The 18,472-nt window shown below is 40.7% G+C and overlaps 1 protein-coding gene across 14 annotated transcripts in view; it reads right to left on the bottom strand.

Moving 5' to 3' along the window:
- The window catches only part of R3hdm2 (R3H domain containing 2), a 124,151-nt gene that overhangs the window by 38,944 nt on the left and 66,735 nt on the right, over window positions 1-18,472 (bottom strand). For all 14 annotated transcript variants that reach the window (XM_085683313.2, XM_085683312.2, XM_085683314.2 and 11 more), the window contains 4 exons: window positions 13,034-13,232; window positions 6,005-6,046; window positions 5,211-5,297; window positions 1,257-1,383 (listed from right to left, as the gene is read on the bottom strand). In XM_085683313.2, the coding sequence (XP_085539439.2) occupies window positions 1,257-1,383; window positions 5,211-5,297; window positions 6,005-6,046; window positions 13,034-13,198 (421 nt within the window). In that variant the 5' untranslated portion in view covers window positions 13,199-13,232. The remainder of the gene's footprint in view (window positions 1-1,256; window positions 1,384-5,210; window positions 5,298-6,004; window positions 6,047-13,033; window positions 13,233-18,472) is intronic.

Here is an 18,472-nt window from a genome sequence, read left to right as displayed (position 1 = left end):
GAAAAGAAAAACAATTAAGTTTTGGTAGTCCAGCTAGCTTAAATTCTTTTGACATTAATGTTGGGAGATATGTTCACAGTTTTCGGAGTGCATTAATAGCTGAAACAAAGCTTTGAAAATATTAGACTAAGGGCTGGAGAGATGGCTCAGAGGATAAGAGCCCTGGCTGCTCTTCCAGAGGTCCTGAGTTCAATTTCCAGCAACCACATGGTGGCATATAACCATCTCTAAAGAGATATGGTGCCCTCTTCTGGCCTAGAGGGACACATAAATCTTTAAAAAAGTTGGATTTCAAAAAGAGAAAATATTAGATTAAGATGTTTTTGTCAAGTAGTTTTGAGGCAAAAAAAAAAAAAAACCAAGAAGAAGACAATCTAAGTTTTAGAAAGGCACATGGTTGAGTGAGGAACTCATTAAGGTCAGGGAACAAGAACAAAACAGTCCAATTATTACTAGCTGATGCACTTTTCTTGCTAAGATTGGTTGATGACCATAGGCAATGATTAATTCCTTATACCCATTTCCACTCTTAATCTCCTACTGATGACTGGGTGTGCACCCTAAAGGTTTAAAGTAGAGCTGACTAATTCTTTTTCATATATAAAAGTTTGGATTTGTGATTCCTTTAAGATTCCTTATAAGATAAGTAATAAAGTAATTGGCCCTTTCTATGTAACTGCAAAACACAGTCTGCCAGTAAAAGACCTGACTGAGAAGACTATCTTGTCTGCCTACAAGGTTAATCTATAACAAGTTGCTTGGGTATGAATGTGCAGGGGTTCTTGTGATAATTTCTTTTTCACCTGTACTATGTAAAATGTTTAATTATGTTAAGGGATATGGAAAACATGCTGTTTTTAACTTGTATTCATTGTAATCATTCATTTGAAAAATAGAAGGTAAATACATTGTAATTCCTATATTGCTTGAAAAAGCTTGTTGGGGTATATAAACTATAGAAAAAAGTATACAGTAGAAAGAATATTGAAGAATAGAGAATAAAGAATAAAGAAAAGAGAATGTCTTTTTCCCTTAACCCCCTCAGACAAAAAAATCCTAGTACATGCAGGTGTTGTGGATTTCCCTTTGAGCCCTGTGCTGCTGGAGGCTGGCCCCTGGGCAGCAATAAGCAAGGACTACAGTCTCCCAAAACAAAAACAAAATAAAATACCTTTCCCCTGAAAAAATGAGATGTAGAGAGAAAGAGAGCACATTGTGGCTCAGGCGCTAATCTGGATGAGAGGTACAGTCCTCACCTCTGGACAGCATCTTCCTTGGGACCTTTTCTTTGCTTTTGTCCTTATCTTCCTTCTCAGAGACATCTTTTGTGGACTTTTCTTCCTCCTTGTCCGATGGACAGCTGATGTGCAAATGGATAATATCCTTACATAAAAGAAAGTGACATAGAATCAAAGAAGGAAAAAGATGTAAACCCTTTGGTGGGTGTGTTAAAAATGGTTCAGCTTAATTAAGAGCACTTGTTGGTCTGGCAAGAACCTGGGTTCATTTCCCAGCACACATATGGTGGCTCACAACTCTCTGCAACTCCAGATCCAGGGGATCTGATGTCCTCTTCTGACCTCTGTGGGCATGGACATGATGCAAACATATATTCAGGCAAAACATTCACATATATAAAATAAATATTGTTTTTTGTTTTGCTTTGTTTATTGTTTTTTGAGACAGCGACTCACTGTGTAGCTCTGGCTGTCCTGGACTTGCTCTGCAGACCAGGGACCTCAAACTCACAGAGATGCAACTGCCTCTGCTTCCTGAGTGCTGGGATTAAGATTAAAGGTGTGAGCCACCACCGCCCAGCTAATAAATATTTCTTTTAAAAAAAAAACAACTCTTTTTTTAAATCCCTCAAAATAACAATAGAAATCTTAGGATGTCAGCTTTATCTTTTCTTTCCTTCATTTTTTTTAAACCTTTATGTGTGTATGTGCACACAAAGGAATGTGTCTGTGTTTCAGTATGGGCGTGTGTGTGCCACAATATACTTGTGTAGGTCTCTTGTGGAATAATCTTTTTGTACACTGTGAAGATGTGTTACTGTTACTGATTTAGTAAAAGGGTAAATGGCCAATAGCTAGGCAGCATATCCAGGTATAGAGGACACTGGGAAGAAGGATGGAGATGCCAGGCGTCGCCACTCAGATGCAGAGGAAGCATGATACGTATGAGAGGAGTTGACAAGCCATGAGTTATATCACAGCATATAAATTAATAGAAACAGGTTATTTTAAGTTATAAGAGCTAGTCAGAAACAAGTCTAAACTACTGGTCGAGTTTTCATAATTAAATATGACATATTTAATAAAATATGTCACTGTGTCATATTTTATGAGCTGGTGGCCTAAAAGAAAAGTCTTATTTCCAGAGGGCCCTTGCTTGAGCCGTGCTTTCTTGTGTGTAGTGATGTGTCCATGCTAACTATCTAGTGTTTAGCTTCCAGCAATTGTTCACTCTTTGCCTCTTATCTCACCACAGGAAATCTCAAACTGGGCATATGAAGTCCTTGCATGACAAGGCTTTAGCCAATGTGGTGGTTTGAATAAAAATGGACACCATAGACTGATATATTTGAATGTTTAGTGGCCAGGGAGCAGCACTATTTGAAAAGATTAGGAGGTGTGGCCTTGTTGAAAAAAGTATCTGGGAGTGGGCACTGAGGTTTCAGTGGCTCTCTCTTCCTGCTGTCTTTGGATCTGAACGTAGAACTCTCAGCTATGCCATGCTCCCTGTCATGATGACAATGGATTAAACCTCTGAAACTGTAAGCAAGCTGCAATTAAATGCTTTCCTTAGCTGTGGTCATGGTGTCTCTTCACAGCAATAGAGCCCCGAAAGACCCAATGAGTCATCTTCTCAGCCCAAACTTAATCTTTTTTTCATTTTTTTACTGATATTTATTGAGCTCTACATTTTTCTCTGCTCCCTTCCCTGCCTTTCCCTTCCCCCCAGATCCCCATGCTCCCAATTTACTCAGAAGATCTTGTCTTTTTCTACTTCCCATGTATATTATATCTATGTAAGTCTCTCTTACTGTCCACATTGTTGTCTAAGTTCTCTGGGATTGTGGTTTGTAGGTTGGTTTCTTTGCTTTATGTTTAAAAACCACCCATGAGTGAGTACATGTGATAATAATAATGTTTTCTAGCTCCATCCATTTTCCTGCAAAATTCAAGCTGTTGTTACTTTTTCTGCTGTGTAATACTCCATTGTGTAAATGTACTACATTTCTTTTTTCTTTTTTCTTTTTTTTTTTTTTTGATTTTTCGAGACAGGGTTTCTCTGTAGCTTTTGGAGCCTGTCTTGGAACTAGCTCTTGTAGACCAGGCTGGCCTCGAACTCACAGAGGTCCACCTGCCTCTGCCTCCCAAGTGCTGGGATTAAAGGCGTGCGCCTCCACCACCAGGCTTTACCACATTTTTCTTATCCATTCTTCAAGGGGCATTTAGGTTGTTTCCAGGTTCTGGCTATGACAAACAAAGCTAATATGAACACAGTTGAGCACATGTCCTTATGGCACAATTGAGCATCCTTTGGATATATACCCAAAAGTGGTATTATTGGGTCTTGAGAGGAAGGTTGTTTCCTAATTTTCTGAGAAATCTCCACACTGACATCCAAAGGGGTTGCACCAACTTGCACTCCCATCAGCAATGTAGGAGTGTTCCCTTGTCCCTACAACCTCTCCAGCATAAGTTGTCATCAGTGTTTTTGGTCTTGGCCATTCTTACAGGTATAAGATGAAATCTCAAGAGTTGTTTTGATTTGCATTTCTCTGATGACTAAGGATGTTGAACATTTCCTTAAGTGTCTTTCTTCCATTTTAGATTTCTCTGTTGAGAGTTCTCTGTTTAGGTCTGTACTCCATTTTTTTTTATTGGATTATGTGATCTTTTGGTGTCCAATTTCTTGAGTTCTCTGTATATTTTGGAGATCAGACTTCTGTCTGATATGGGGTTAGTGAGGACCTTTTCCCATTCTGTAGGCTGTCGTTTTGTCTTGTTGACTGTGTCCTTTGCTTTACAGAAGCTTTTCAGTTTCAGGAGGTCCCATTTATTAATTGTTTCTCTCAGTGTCTGTGCTACTGGGATTCTATTTAGGAAGTGGTTCCCTGTGCCAATGTGTTCAAGTGTACTTCTCACTTTCTCTTCTATAAGGTTCACTGTGGCTGGCTTTATGCTGAGGTCTTTGATCCATTTGGATTTGAGTTTTGTGCATGGTGATAGATATGGGTCTATTTTCATTCTTCTACATGTTGATATGCAGGGATGCCAAACTTAATCTTATAGAAGAGTGTATGTTGTTAATTACATTGAATTTTTGTTTCACCAAGTGAACAGAGGGCAACCATTTTCTGTCGGATGTCACAGCTGAAACTGCTGCACTGGCTATACTTGTAAGAACTGGAAGGTAAGCCAAGTGATGATGGTGTGCGCCTTTAATCCTAGCACTCAGGAGGCAGAGGCAGGTCGATCTCTGTGAGTTCAAGGCCAGCCTGGTCTACAGAGTGAGTTCCAAGACAGCCAGGACTATACAGAGGTACCCTGTCTAAAAACAAACAAACAAACAAAACCAAAAAAAAAAAAAAAGAACTGGATGGTAACAGGTAGATCACTGAAGTGGAAGGGTGTGGCAGAAAGAAAACCTTTAGGTCCTGGGTCCTCTGTCACATGAACAAAATACCAAGACTCACACCGCCCACTGTCACCATGTAATATAAGAGCTTTTCTTTCCTTTTATGATTTATTTCTATTTTATGTACATTAGTGTTTTGCCTACATGTATGTCTGTGTGAGGGTGTCAGAATCTCAGGAACTGGAGTTACAGACAGGTGTGAGTTGTCATGTGGATGCTGGGAGTCTAAACAGGATCCTCTAGAAGAGCAGCCAGTGCTTTTATTTGCTGATGTATCTCTCCAATCCCAAAGAGTTTTTCTTTAAAGTATCCTTTCACGCAAGTCTTGGTGGTGTGGGTCTGTAATTCTAACGCATAGGAGGTAGTGGCTGAAGTATCAATGTCATCTCTGGCTACATAAAGAGTCTGAGGTGAACTTAAATACGTAAGACCCCGTCTCAAAACAACATACTTTCTTCCTTGATTTCGAGGTCCGATGTCTATGTTGTAATTGCTCTTACATTTTACCCAACAACTGCCAGGCTCAAAATGTGTCATACTCAGGCTTGTAAAAGACCTACCTGGGCATCTAGTGGCCCATCAGCAAATGGAGTGGAGGATTCCTCACACACTGCCAGACTGCGTACCAACTTGAGCTTGGAATTAGACTGAAAAATATAACAAACATCAAAAATACAGTTCATATATATTTCTTTGGTGAATATTTAGAAAATACCTTCTTAGATTCTGTTGGTGCAGTTTCTAATAAGTAGTGTTTTGTTTTGTTGTTTTTTTTTTAAGGTTCTAACTATGTACCTCTAGCTGTCCTGTGGGAGAATTTAGTAAATAATAAAACTCATACAAACAACCATTCTCCTAGGGAAGCCAGGAGTGAGAAGAGAAATCGGCAGGTCAGTATAAACAATACCAAATACCCTCAGGGCTCCATGGAGTTTTTTCAGGCATCGTTTCAGGTTCAGATATAGACTAGGCCTGAATAGGAGTGGAAAGAGCCAGACTTTTCAGTAGGAAATGTATGTAAATATGTATGAACATTCAAGCGGTGGTGGCATGTGCCTTTAAGGGAGGCAGAGGCAGGCAGATCCCTGCTGAGTTCCAGGCCAGCCTGGTCCACAGAGCGAGTTCTAAGACAGCCAGGGCTACACAGAGAAACCTTGTCTAGAAAAACAAACAAAAAAATACATGCAACTATGTTCACACAGTGTGTGATGGACGCTCATGACTGAGATACAAAAGACAGGCAAGAAAGTTCTGCCTATATGTAATTTGAGAACCCAGTCACCACCAAAACATACATTTATGAAATGTGTAACAAATGAAGTTAGAAAGTAAGAGATGGAAAAAGAGCTCTCACCTTGGCTCTTTTCCTGGCATGACCATGGCTGGATGTCCGCCTCTGTTAGAAAAGGATTTAAAAAAAAAAAAAAAAAGGAAAGGTGGGGAAATCAATACTTCTAAGCAATGCACATTAACAACAGCAACAACACACTAATTATTAACTGGTCTTAACTGCCATTATACTATGGTGAAAATCACTTGGTGTAGTTGTTGTCCAATTCCAACTCCATACAGAATTGATTTTGTACCCCCCTCTACTTTCAAAGCACCATTCACCATGAAACAAAGATGGTAATAATTTCCTAGGTTATTTTGTATATCAATGAAGTCTTAGACAAATCATGGAATCCTCTCCGGATTGTATACACTGCCAGAGCATGAAATGCTTTTTCTTGAAAGCTTGCTCACAGAAGTCTATTTAATCCATAATGGAAATAAAAAATGAGTCCCCAGTGTCTTTCTCTCATTTTGAGACAGGGTCTCACGTATCCTAGGCTGGTCTTGAACTACCGGCATCCATTACCATGCCTGGCTTATGTAGCACTGGAGATCAAACTCAGAACTATGTGCATGCTGGTCAGGTACTCTACTAAGTGAGCTATGTCCCTAGCTCCCTCTCTCCATTTCTTTTTTGACAGGGTCCCACTAAGTAGTCTAATCTACCCCAGAATTTCACTCCTCCTACCTCAACCTCTCAAGCAATGGAATTACAGGTGTGTGCAACTTTACCCAGGTATAACATTCTTATTTCTTAAAATGTTTTAATTTGATTTTTTAAAATATTTATTTATTTATTTATTATGTATACAATATTCTGTCTGTCTGTGTGCCCGCAGACCAGAAGAGGGCACCAGACCCCATTACAGATGGTTGTGAGCCACCATGTGGTTGCTGGGAATTGAACTCAGGATCTTTGGAAGAGCAGGCAATGCTCTTAACCTCTGAGCCATCTCTCCAGCCCCCTTGATTTTTTTTTTTATGTGTATAAGTGTTTTGCCTGCATGTATGTCTGTGCACCACATGTGTGTGTAGTATGTATGGACACCAGGAGAGGGCATCAGATCCCTTAGAACTAGACTTGAAGACATTTGTGGGCTGCAATGTGAATTATGAGAATGAAACCTGGGTCCTGGAAAATCAGCCAGTGCTCTTAACTGCTAAGTTGTTTGTCTCTCCAGCCCCATTAACATTTTTTAAATTACATTTTAGTGTGTGTGTGTGTGTGTATGTGTGTGTGTGTGTGTGTGGACATGAGCACCATGACATGTAGTGACAGTAAGTGGACAACTTGCAGTTGTCTGTGTTCTTCTACCATGTGGGTTTCAGAGATCAAAATTAGAGCACTTTTGCCTGCTGAGCCGTAACATATTTCTAGGACAACACATCTAGAGTTCCACTTTGCTATACCCAGAACATCTGTCCCTGTAGCTGCAGAAATGGAATGGAGAGTCTTCCTTCCATATGTATTCCCCCTGGCCCGTTTTTGGTGTGTTTTTATGATAAGCTCCAGAACAAAGAGGAGCGAACGTGGACATGGAGTATGGTATCAGCCAAGGAAGAGGAAGGATGATGGGGAAGCAGGTGTGAGGGCAAACAAACAAGTAAGTACCTGCTAAGATTTCTGAGCATGTGAGGAAGGGTTAGGCTGGAAGATGGGGGAGGTCAGATAAGATAGCGGCGGGAATATCAGCATGGTCTTGGTGAGGTAAGGATTTCTCTTTCTCTTGTCCTCTTTACAAGTTAAACAACTCTGCCGCAGCACAAAGCGGAGAAATAGGACGGTGGGTGGAGGGAGAACTGGTCAGTGGCGAGGCCAGCTGCGACGACGGGGGAGGAGCAGTCCACAATACAGAGCAGTACTTCCCACTGCCCTTTCGAGGAGGTAAACTTACAAATGGCACGAACATTCAAAAGGTATAACAGTTAAATACTGAGTACTTTCATATTTTCCCCGCAAATACTTGACCAGGTTCCTTCCTCAATAGTCTATCAGTACTGAATTTCTTTTAAATTTATCTATGGACTTGTATATGTATAAACTTACTATAAATATATATACTGAAAAAAATCAATTATATACCCTACGCTGAACTTTATGATATCATTCCACAGACTATATATTGGTTTTTGTTTTTTCCATTGTGTGGCTATGCTACAGTTTATTTTTACCAACCTCTTTAATTATATATACTATTAGGATGCTTCTAATTTTTATTAGTACAAACAATGACTATGTCTTTGAGTTTATCCATTAATACAGTAGACCAATGGTCCATTTTACAATCTTTCTAAAGTGCTGCTAAACTGCCCTTCAACTTGTATAAGTGTCTATCTCTACTAATAACATACGAATCTACTTCCCATAATGGAGCAACCCAGGTTAAAGCCTAACAAATATCAGGCAACAGGCAGAGAAGGCATATACACAAGCATGCTTTCCTAGAACTTCTCAATTCTCATTTCTGAAACAAATAATACTGAAGCACAAAATGCTAGAAGTAATAGCTGGAGTTAAAGGGCTAAGTCGTATGATGGAGAATATGAGACCTAGCCTCAGGCAGTAAGATACACAGAGAGCTTGAAGAGAATTAATATAATCAGTTCCTTATTTCACAATCATTTTTCTAAAGCAGCAGAACAGATGAACCCAAAGGAATTATAAATATAAAGGCAGAAAGTCCAATTAAGAGGCCATCCTCAGCTGGTTATTAATACAGCACACTTGAGTGTGTGTTAACATAATAGCTTACCCATTCTAAAAAGAATCTCAGAACCCGCATTTTGTACCATAAAATCTCCCTGTAAAATCTGTTCTGAATCCTAATAACCAATTCTCAAAATACATGTTACATGGACCAAATAAAAAAGCCTCTTCTCTTTTAAACTTTTCAGCTTCAACTGAGAACAAGGACTTCTTTGATAGCACCGGTCAGTTCACTGGGAAGACCACAGAAGAAAGAGGGGAGAGAGAAGCGGGAGGAGAGGAAGGTGTTTTCACTGCTGTTGAAAAACCATGTGCCATGTTGAAAACCAGAAGAGGACAGAGGGCGTCCTAAGGAACTGCTAAGGGATCCAAGTGTGTAACAAGAGCAAAGACTCTGTAAAAGGAACAAGAGCTCCAACAGATGGAGCAAAAGGAGCCAGGTGAGAAGGGGAGCAGGTCTTCAACCCTACAAACTATTTGTATTATCAAGATACAGATATTTTTTTAACCAGAAGAGTGCCTCCTCGGAAATATAAAACCTAAAATGCTCTTTCTTTACTGTCTATCTTTAAGAAGTATACACAACAGGAGTTCAAAAGATAATTGTCTCCTAAAAACAAATAACTCGGATCTAATAGTTCATTTAATTATTATCTTTCATGTAATCTTGACAGCATATAATTAAACACTCATCGTGTATCTGTCCCAAATATTTAAAATTCATTCTTGGTATCAATGGAGGCTGGAGTACATTTGGAACTGTGGCACACTGTCTCCACATACTCTGGAAGGATGGGTGGGGAATGACAATCGACACATATAAGAAAATAGAGAGAAAAGCATCCAGGACACAGATCTGGCAAACTAACAGGGAAGACAACAGAAGAGCAGACAGCTGGAGAACAAGAACCTTAGGGAGTTGTCGGACTTTAATTTGTCCCTTTATGTTGCTGTTGCTTTAATATTTAAAGGAGGTAAGGCCTATGTGAATTAAGTTGTCTTGAAAAATTATGCTTTGAGTTTCTAGACCTTCTAAACTGAAATTCCAGTTTTAATCAGGCTTTTCACAGAGTCAATGTTTATCTCGCAGGCTTATAATAAAAGACTAGTCTCACCCTTGGGCATGAAACGAAGGATTCACAGAAACTGAGCTTGTGTAACAGAAGAAAACTAGAGTAACCACAGAGAAAAGAGCTCTTTAACAGGCTAGCTAGACAAGGCTCAGAATCTGAATAAGCTGGGCATGGTGCTACAAGTCTTTAATTCCAGGCAGAGGCAGGCGGACTGCTGTGAATTCAAGGCCAGCCCGGTATCCTGTGACTGTCCTGGAACTCACTCTGTAGACCAGCTTTGTGGCAAATGCCTTTAACCACTGAACCATTTCACCAGCCTCTTATGACTTGGTAAATGTGTTTATATGCAACTTTTTATTTGTTTTAAGGCAGTGTGTCATACATAGCCTGGACAGGCCAGCCTGATCCTTCTGTGTCTACTCTTTAAATGCTGGGAATACAGGTGTGTACCATGTTCAGTTAGTAGTGAGATGGGATCTCACTATGTAGGTCTCACAAGCCCTGGCTTGGTTGGAATTTAATATGCACAGTAGGCTGGCCCTGAACTCACAGAGATCTGCCTCTCTTGTTTCCTGAATGAGTGTGACTAAAGGCATGTGCTACTATGGCCAGCAGTAATTTATTTTTTGATAGTTAAAAAATATCATTGGTAGGGCTGGAGACATGGCTCATGTTAATATTAATAGCACTGGTTACAGCAAGTGACTCACAACTGCCTGTAGCAGATCCAACACCACAGCCACTGAACACATATGGTGCATAGACATACACAGAGGCAAAACATGTATACACATAAATAAAAATCTCAAACTTTAAAAGCAAAAACTATCACTGATGGGACTAAAGAGATGGGCTGACAGTTATGAGTACTTGCTGCTCTTGTAGAAGACCCAGGTTCAGTTTCCAGCATGCACATGGACACTAACAACTATGTTTAACTCCAGTCCTAGAGGACCCAATGACTTCTTCTGGCCTCTGAAGACACAGTACAGTATGAGGACAAACACATAGACAAAACACTAAGCGATCTAGCTAGATCTGTATCTGTCTATCCATATATCTATCTGTGTATCAAGATGGTTCTGGGCATGGTAGCAACACAAGTTGTAATCCTAGCACTTTGAAAGGTGAACTTCAAGCTTAGACTCGACTACATATCAAGTTTGAAGGTCAGCTTGAACTACAGGAAATCCTGTTTTAAAAGCACTAAAAATAGTCCGGGCAGTGGTGGCACACGCCTTTAATCCAAGCACTCAGGAGCCAGAGGCAGATGGATATGAGTCTGAGGCCAGCATGGTCTGCAGAGTGAGTTGCAGGACAGTCAGAGCTACACAGAGAAACTCTGTCCAAAACACAAAACAAACAACAACAAAAAACACTAAAAATAAATAAGCAAATAAATAAAAAATCCAAGTGTAGGTTGTCCCTTGTGCTCAGTGGAGTACAGCTACCCCATGGTCTGGCCCAGGAGAGTGCACTGTGTATCTCAGTGTGTGTGGGGGGGTCTGGTGGAGATAACACCTGTATCTTCTCATTGCTTGGGGATGCTGCCAGAGATGCAGTAGATCCCCTCCCTTTGGGGTAGAGCAATAGTTCTCAATCTGTGGGTCACAACCCCTTTGAAGTCACCTATCAGATCTCCTGCATAACAGATATTTACATTAATATTCATAACAGTAGCAAAATTACAATTATGAAGTAGCAACAAAATAATTTTGTGGTTGGGGTCACCACAACATGAGGAACTGTATTAAAGGGTTGCAGCATTAGGAAGGCTGAGAATCACTAAAGTAGAGGATACCATGTTGATAACGGCAAACAATGGTGCCAGGAGCTCCAGGACCATGGGCTCTGCCAGCTTAAACTTGCTATATTAATAAAGAAAACAGAAGACAGACCCTCTCCTACATCCCCTTCTTCCCACCAGGTTCCCAGCACTGAGCTCAGTGTGCTTTTGACAGAAGAAAGCTTAGCAGTCAGAACCTCAGACAGGCTTCAGACAGCACCAAAGCAGTCTGTGCTACCACCAGCAATCAACATGTGACCTGCTGTCTCTAGCAGGGAAGCAAACTAAACAAGGCTACTTAGTTGTATGCTCAGGCCACAGGGTGAGAAGTTTCCTCCTGGATCGTAAGAGAGGAGAAGAATGGGTCTGCCTGAGGAAACTCAGAAGAACACCTGGAAGCCTGCTTTGATGTAAGAGAATGCTGTGCTGGCCATTTTTAATTTTTGTACCTATATATAAAGTTTATGGTTGGTTATGCTACTTTCTTAAACCACTTTAGAAACTATTCCTTTTTTGTGTACAAGGAAGCAATCCAAATTATATTAAGGTGAGTATTGAATGATATGCCTCAAGAAAGTTGGGGAGCTTCCTCGTGTACAGCAAAGGTACAGGTTAGAATTAGAGGAAAATGCAGCAAACATACTAAAAGTCAGTGAACTTGGGTTCAAACAGATTGGGATTTCGTTGTCTTCTTTTGATTTCATCATGGACTCTGTGATTATACAGGGTGGTTTTCTTTTTTTTCTGAAAGACAAGGTTTCAGGTAGCCTGGCCCTAAACTTGCTAGATAGCCAAGGATGACCCTGAACTCACTTCCTAAGGGACTGTAAACTGTCACAGTGGGCACCAGCTTGACTCAGACCTAGAGTCACTTGGGACAAGGATATCAATTGAAGAATTACCTTCATCAGACTGATCAGTGGCCATGTGAGAAATTTTCCTTTCTTCTTTGTCTTTGATTTTGTTTGTTTTGTTCTGTCTTATTCACCATGACTGTCTAAAACTCTCTATGTAGATCATAATGGCCTCAAACTCAAGAGATCCATTTGCCTCTGTCTTTGTACGTACACTAGGATTAAAGGCAGGCTTGAGGCATTTTCTTAATTGCTACCTCAGGGAGGAGGGCCCAGTCCACTGTGGACGGTGCCATCTCTAGGCAGGCAGGCCTGGGCTAAGAACAACACTGAGAGTCAGGATGCAGCCTTCTTTCACAAGCCCACGGTTTCTGTTTGAGGTACTGCTGAAGCCTTCCTCAACAATACATGTAACCTGTGCGCTGAGATAGACCCTTTCCTCCTCAATTGCTTTTTGTTAAATGTTTTATCACAGCAACCAAAAGCAAACTAGGACACAACGGTGCAAGACTATGCCTGGCTCCGGGCTAAGTTTCTGGAGAGCTCACACCAGAAACCGACAGATTCCAACCATTTTCTGCTTCTCTTGGAGCTAAAGGACTACAGACAGCACGCACGCGCTCCTTACCTGCGTCTCCTGGCGCAGACCAGTATCTTCACCCTCTCTCTCAACTTCTTCCTTACTTGGAGTTTTAGTTATAAATTTGTTTTTGCTTACAGATTCTTCCACCAGTTTTTTTTCTGATTCTTTCATTATCTCCAGAGTCTCCTGAGTAGTGTGACTGTTAGACATGTTCTGCAGAGGACACAGCAGTTTCTATGGGCTCCTGAGAAATACCAAAGGCAACAGATGAGAGGTATAGCTTCACACACTCACACTCACTCACACACACACACACACACACACACACACACGCCAGCAGTTTCCCTACAACCTAGAAAAAATTCCTCTGGTAAACACCACCCTTGGATTAACTTCTTTTATTTTATCTTTAACTAATTTTATTTATTTATTTATTTATTTATTTATTTATTTATTTTTGAGGCAGGGTTTCTCTTTGGTCCTGGCCGTCCTGGAATTCACTCTGTAGAGCAGGCCTTGAACTCACAGAGATCCTACTGCCTCTGCCTCTGAGTGCTGGGTTTAAAAGTGTGTATTAACCCCACCTAGCTTTCTTTTCTTATCTTCTTAATTTCATAGTTCTCCCTCTCTCTCCACCACCCCTGGCCAGATCTGGTCTGCCTCCCATCAAATTAAACTGTATTTTCTAGATACTGGTGATGGGGTGCTGCAGACCAAACCCAGACTGCACTAGTGCTAAGCACATATTCTACCACTGAACAACATCAGTAGCTACATGGATTTTCTAGAATTTCACAGAAATAAAATCACACTGTCTAGGCAATTTTCCTCAGCATAATTATTTTGATAGTCACTCGAGTTCAGTTCTAAAGCAATTCAAGATGAATTCTGAGTTCTCTTGGCACTTTATATGCTGTTAGCTACAGAATCTGCTCATATTTCCAGCTGTATTATTTAAATCACTAGATTCTTTCTAAATAATGTATCATAAAGCTCTATTCATCACCAGAAACACCCTTCTTTAACAAAAGGGAGAACTATCTCCAACAGCTAGGACAAACCACAAAATTGTTACCAGCTTCAAGATACAGACTATCAAAGCAGCTCAATTACCCAGCAGTACAGCAGCTTCCATTCTTCCTTTCATACAGCTGAAAGTGCACTACAAGAGAAGAACTTTCTAACCATCTGTCCTCCAAAAAGATTGAATATCTTCCTGGAGCAGGAGAAAATCTTAGCTTTGCTATTCACTGTTAGGTTCAGTCGATCTACCGCCTCCCAAGGACATAGATTATATATGACTAGGGTGGCTTCTCCTCACATACTGTCACTGCCCGGGAAATATCCTGTAGATCCCCAAAGTGATCTAAGAAGATGCTCTATAGATAGATCCACATCTTCACTGCTGAGCTCAAACTCTCTCAGCACCAAGAATGCTCATAAATGCTACCTCTTACAGGGATCACTGAGTATATTTTGATCCCGAATAGTTTCTTTTTTCCTTAATTCAATCACATTTATTCCCAGTATGGCTTTACAATCTGAGCTAAATAAGTAAATGATTAGCAATGCTTCCAGAAAGTTGTCAATCACACATTTTCTTATCCTTCAAATCAATTTAAAGGGTCAGACCCCAAAGTCTCCAGAGCAGCACACGTAGCCTCATCGGATACAAGCTAAACTGCCTGCAAGGTTACTGTTGGTAGCAGCTCTGCCTGGTAGCAGCTCCTGAGCAGCTGTTAGAGACCTAGTTTGCCTACAGAGATAAAAACTCCTTCATTTTGAGCATAGTGGTACACATCTATAATCCCAATCCCAGCACTTGGGAGACAGCGGCCAGCCTGGTCTATATAGTTAGTTCCAGGACAGCTTGGAGTACACAGATAGACCCTGTCTCCAAAAAGAAAAAAAAAAAAGTTGACAGCTGGGCATTCTGGTATTTCTGTATTCTCAGCACTTGGAAGGCTGGAGCTGAAGGAGGAGGGCCCCTTGAGCCTTTTATATTTCAACTGGGCAGGAGGGGGAGGGGAAGAAGGTATTGTATATGGACACCCCACCTTGAATATGCCCAATGCCATCTAGATGAGAGAAATAAAATACTGTTCTAGATATACTGATTAACTGATGCGTGTTACAGGCTTCTATTGATGTGGGATTTCCCTCTGTATGCTGTGAATATGTTTTATTACCATTGGTTAATAAAGAAGCTACTTTGGTCTATGGCAGGGCAGAACAGAGCTAGGCAGGAAAACTAAACTGAATGCAGGGATAAAGAAGGTGGAGTCAAGAAGATGCCATGTTGCTGCCAAAGGAGAAAGATGCTAGAATCTTCCCAGTAAGACACAGCCTCATGGAGATATACAGATTAATAGAAATGGATCAATATAAGATATAAGAACCAGGTAGGAGTACACCTAAACCATTGGCCACACAGTGTTATAATTAATATAGTTTCTGTGTGATTATTCTGTGTGATTATAGTTTCTGTCTGAGTGTCAGGAGATGAAGGTACAGTCTTCACTTACATTCTTCTTCTTCTTTTTTAATTTTTTTGTTTTGTTTTTTGTTTTTTGAAGCAGGGTTTCTCTGTAGCTTTGACCAGCCTGGCCTTGAACTCACAAAGATTCACTTGATTCTACCTCTCAAGTGCTGGGATTAAAGGCGCACGCCACCACCACCCAGCAACATTCTATAGAAAGTTATAACCCACAAGGTGTTTCTTATCCTTGGCTATATAAGAGACTTTGTTTCTATAATGTCATGTTTACACATGCCTAGCTTTTTTTTTTTTCTTTTTTTGAGACAAGGTTTCTCTGTAGCTCTGGAGCCTGTCCTGGAACTAGCTCTTGTAGACCAGACTGGCCTCGAACTCACAGAGATCCTCCTGCCTCTGCCTCCCGAGTGCTGGGATTAAAGGTGTGCGCCACCACTGCCCAGCTTTACACATGACTAGCTTTAAAATTTTTTAAATTGTATGTGTGTGTGTGTCTATGGCACAGCATTGGGTGAAGGTTAGAATGTGACTTGTAGGAGGAGTTGGTTCTCTGGTCACCACATGGGATTCAGGGATAGAAAGCAGGGCATCATGCCTGGCAGCCAGTACCTTTTCCTGCTGAGCCTCCTGAACCACCTTGCTGGCCCTGCGGAGTTTCTGTATTACTCTGTCCTGTCTGGTAAGTCAAGCCTAAGCCTCAATGTTCTTTAAGGTACCAGTGAAGCTCAGCACCACAGGCTGTGGGTAGGCTCACTTCATCTCCCACAAAGTCAGAGTATTTACCTTTAAATAAAAGAATATTCCTTCTGGGAATACTTTCCTAAAAACCCCAACGAAATTAATCTTACTGTGGGACCATTTAGCTTTCTACGCCAGTTATAAAAAAACAAGCACAGGTGCCATGTGATGGTGGCGCATGCCTTTAATCCCAGCACTCAGGAGGCAGAGGCAGGTAGATCTCTGAGTTCAAGACCAGTCTGGTCTACAAGAGCTAGTTCCAGGACAGCCAGGGCTACTTGTGAGACCTGTCTCAAGAAATAAAACAAGGCTGGGTGGTGGTGTTCCAGATTGAGTTCCAGGAAAGCTCCAAAGCTACAGAAAAACCCTGTCTCGAAAAACAAAGACAAAAAAAAAGAAGAAATAAAACAAAAAAGTGTAATTTTTTCAGTTTGTACAGCTACTTTTGTAAAAGTAGGCATGCATGCTATTTTAGTATAAAATAACAACAACCAAATCTCTAAAAATTGTTTCAAGAAAGTAGAGAAACACCCAATGTAAGTAGCAAACAGTGCGCTGTAACTAATGCTGCAGGCAGCACTTCTGCATTTCTCATGCTGCTCCGTGACTGTCTTCTCTGATAACACACACTGTAAGGAGCAAGTATGAAAACCAGACATTTAGTTATACTAAAAATGTCTGATGGAGAATATCCTGTTGGCACTGGCCATCACAGGCACAGTGGCTCCGAAAGCAGTTTATACATATATTTAACAAGCATAATATGTTTGTCAACCCCTTACAAAAGACAATTTTATGTTATTTCCTTATTTAAGCATTCCTCATTTAAGTTCGGCCTCCAATTAAAACTGTTTCAAGTCTCCTTATCATCTCCCAAGCATTCTCATTGTTTCAAAAACAGCAAGAGAACTCTGTACTAACAGACACACATATGCAGGAAACAACAGATTACAGGACATGCTAATTATGAGAGGTTTGAGAGAGTTACTAACCCCAAAGACACAATAAATACAGACCCATTTCTCCTCCCTTCTTCTGCCCCCGTACGTGGCTTTTGTTTGTTTGTTTGTCTGTTAAAAATCTTAGTTTAGGTGGGTCTGGCAATCACCATGCAGCCAAGGATGACCTGCCTCCATGTCCTAAGTGCTACCATTCCTGGTAGTGACACTGTCTGGCTCACATTCCTGCTTCCTCTCTTCCAGGCTTGTTCTGAACTTGCAATAATAGTTCTCCTGTGTCAGCCTCCTAAGTGCTGTGATTCAAAGTATGTGCCTGGCTTATAAAATATTTCTATCTTAGTACTTTCAATAAAACTTCTTCTTAGGGTAAAGCATTCTTTTGTTCTTCAAAATAACCTTTTTTGTTGCTATTTTTTCAAGACAGGGTCTTACTATGCAGCTCTGGCTGGTCTGGAACTCACTCTGTAGACCAGGCTGGCCTTGAACTCAGAGATCCGCCTTTCTCTGCCTCTCAAGTGCTAGAATTAAAGGTGTGCACCACTACCATCTGCCTTAAAATAACCTTTAATTAAGGTAATTCCTAGCAATAAAACTTCATGGCAGATGGCGGGGTGGGGGGAATGGATACAAAAATGAAATTACAACTTAAGGGCAAGTCAATTTATTAATTTTTAAAAAATACTGAAAAGGAAGAACAGCAGGGACTTATCGAGTAAGAACACTTACTGTGTAAGCATGAGATCCTGAGTTCAAATACTCAGAACCCCAATTAAAACAAAGAAATCAAAATACCAGGCATGAGCCAGAAGTTGTGTGGCAGTCTATGTTTAATCCCAGCACTCAGGAGGCAGACAGGTGGATCTGTATAAATTTGAAGCCAACCTGGTGTATACATGAGTGCTAGGCCAGCCAGGGCTGCACATGCCCATTCTAGTGTTGATGGGTAGAGTCAGACAAGCTCCCTGGTACTTGATGTGCCCTGGCCTTTGCACTACACGGGCACAGCACTTGTGCAAATACACTTGTGCTTGGTTGCTTGTATACACAAATGCACCAAATTTAAAAAAAAGGTTTAAAGTGAGAATGACTTTAGCCAGTACAAGGCATGGAAGTAATTTCCCTTCTGATGGTTTATTTGGCATAAAGAAGAAATTAAGGAGTTGGGAGATTTTACTTTTGGCAGAAGAAACAAAAAAAGATTATTTCATATGCAACAGTGACTAGAACAAAGCAAATACCTGAAGCTCCCAGTAGAGCCCATACGAGCACCCTGTAAACTATTTGTACATATTG

The sequence above is a fragment of the Myodes glareolus genome, chromosome 26 (genome assembly GCF_982192425.1).
Source record: "Myodes glareolus chromosome 26, mMyoGla1.1, whole genome shotgun sequence".
In the NCBI taxonomy this organism is placed as follows: domain Eukaryota; kingdom Metazoa; phylum Chordata; class Mammalia; order Rodentia; family Cricetidae; genus Myodes; species Myodes glareolus.
Note: the sequence above shows the minus strand (reverse complement) of the source record. Positions and strands in the feature narration are given on the sequence as shown.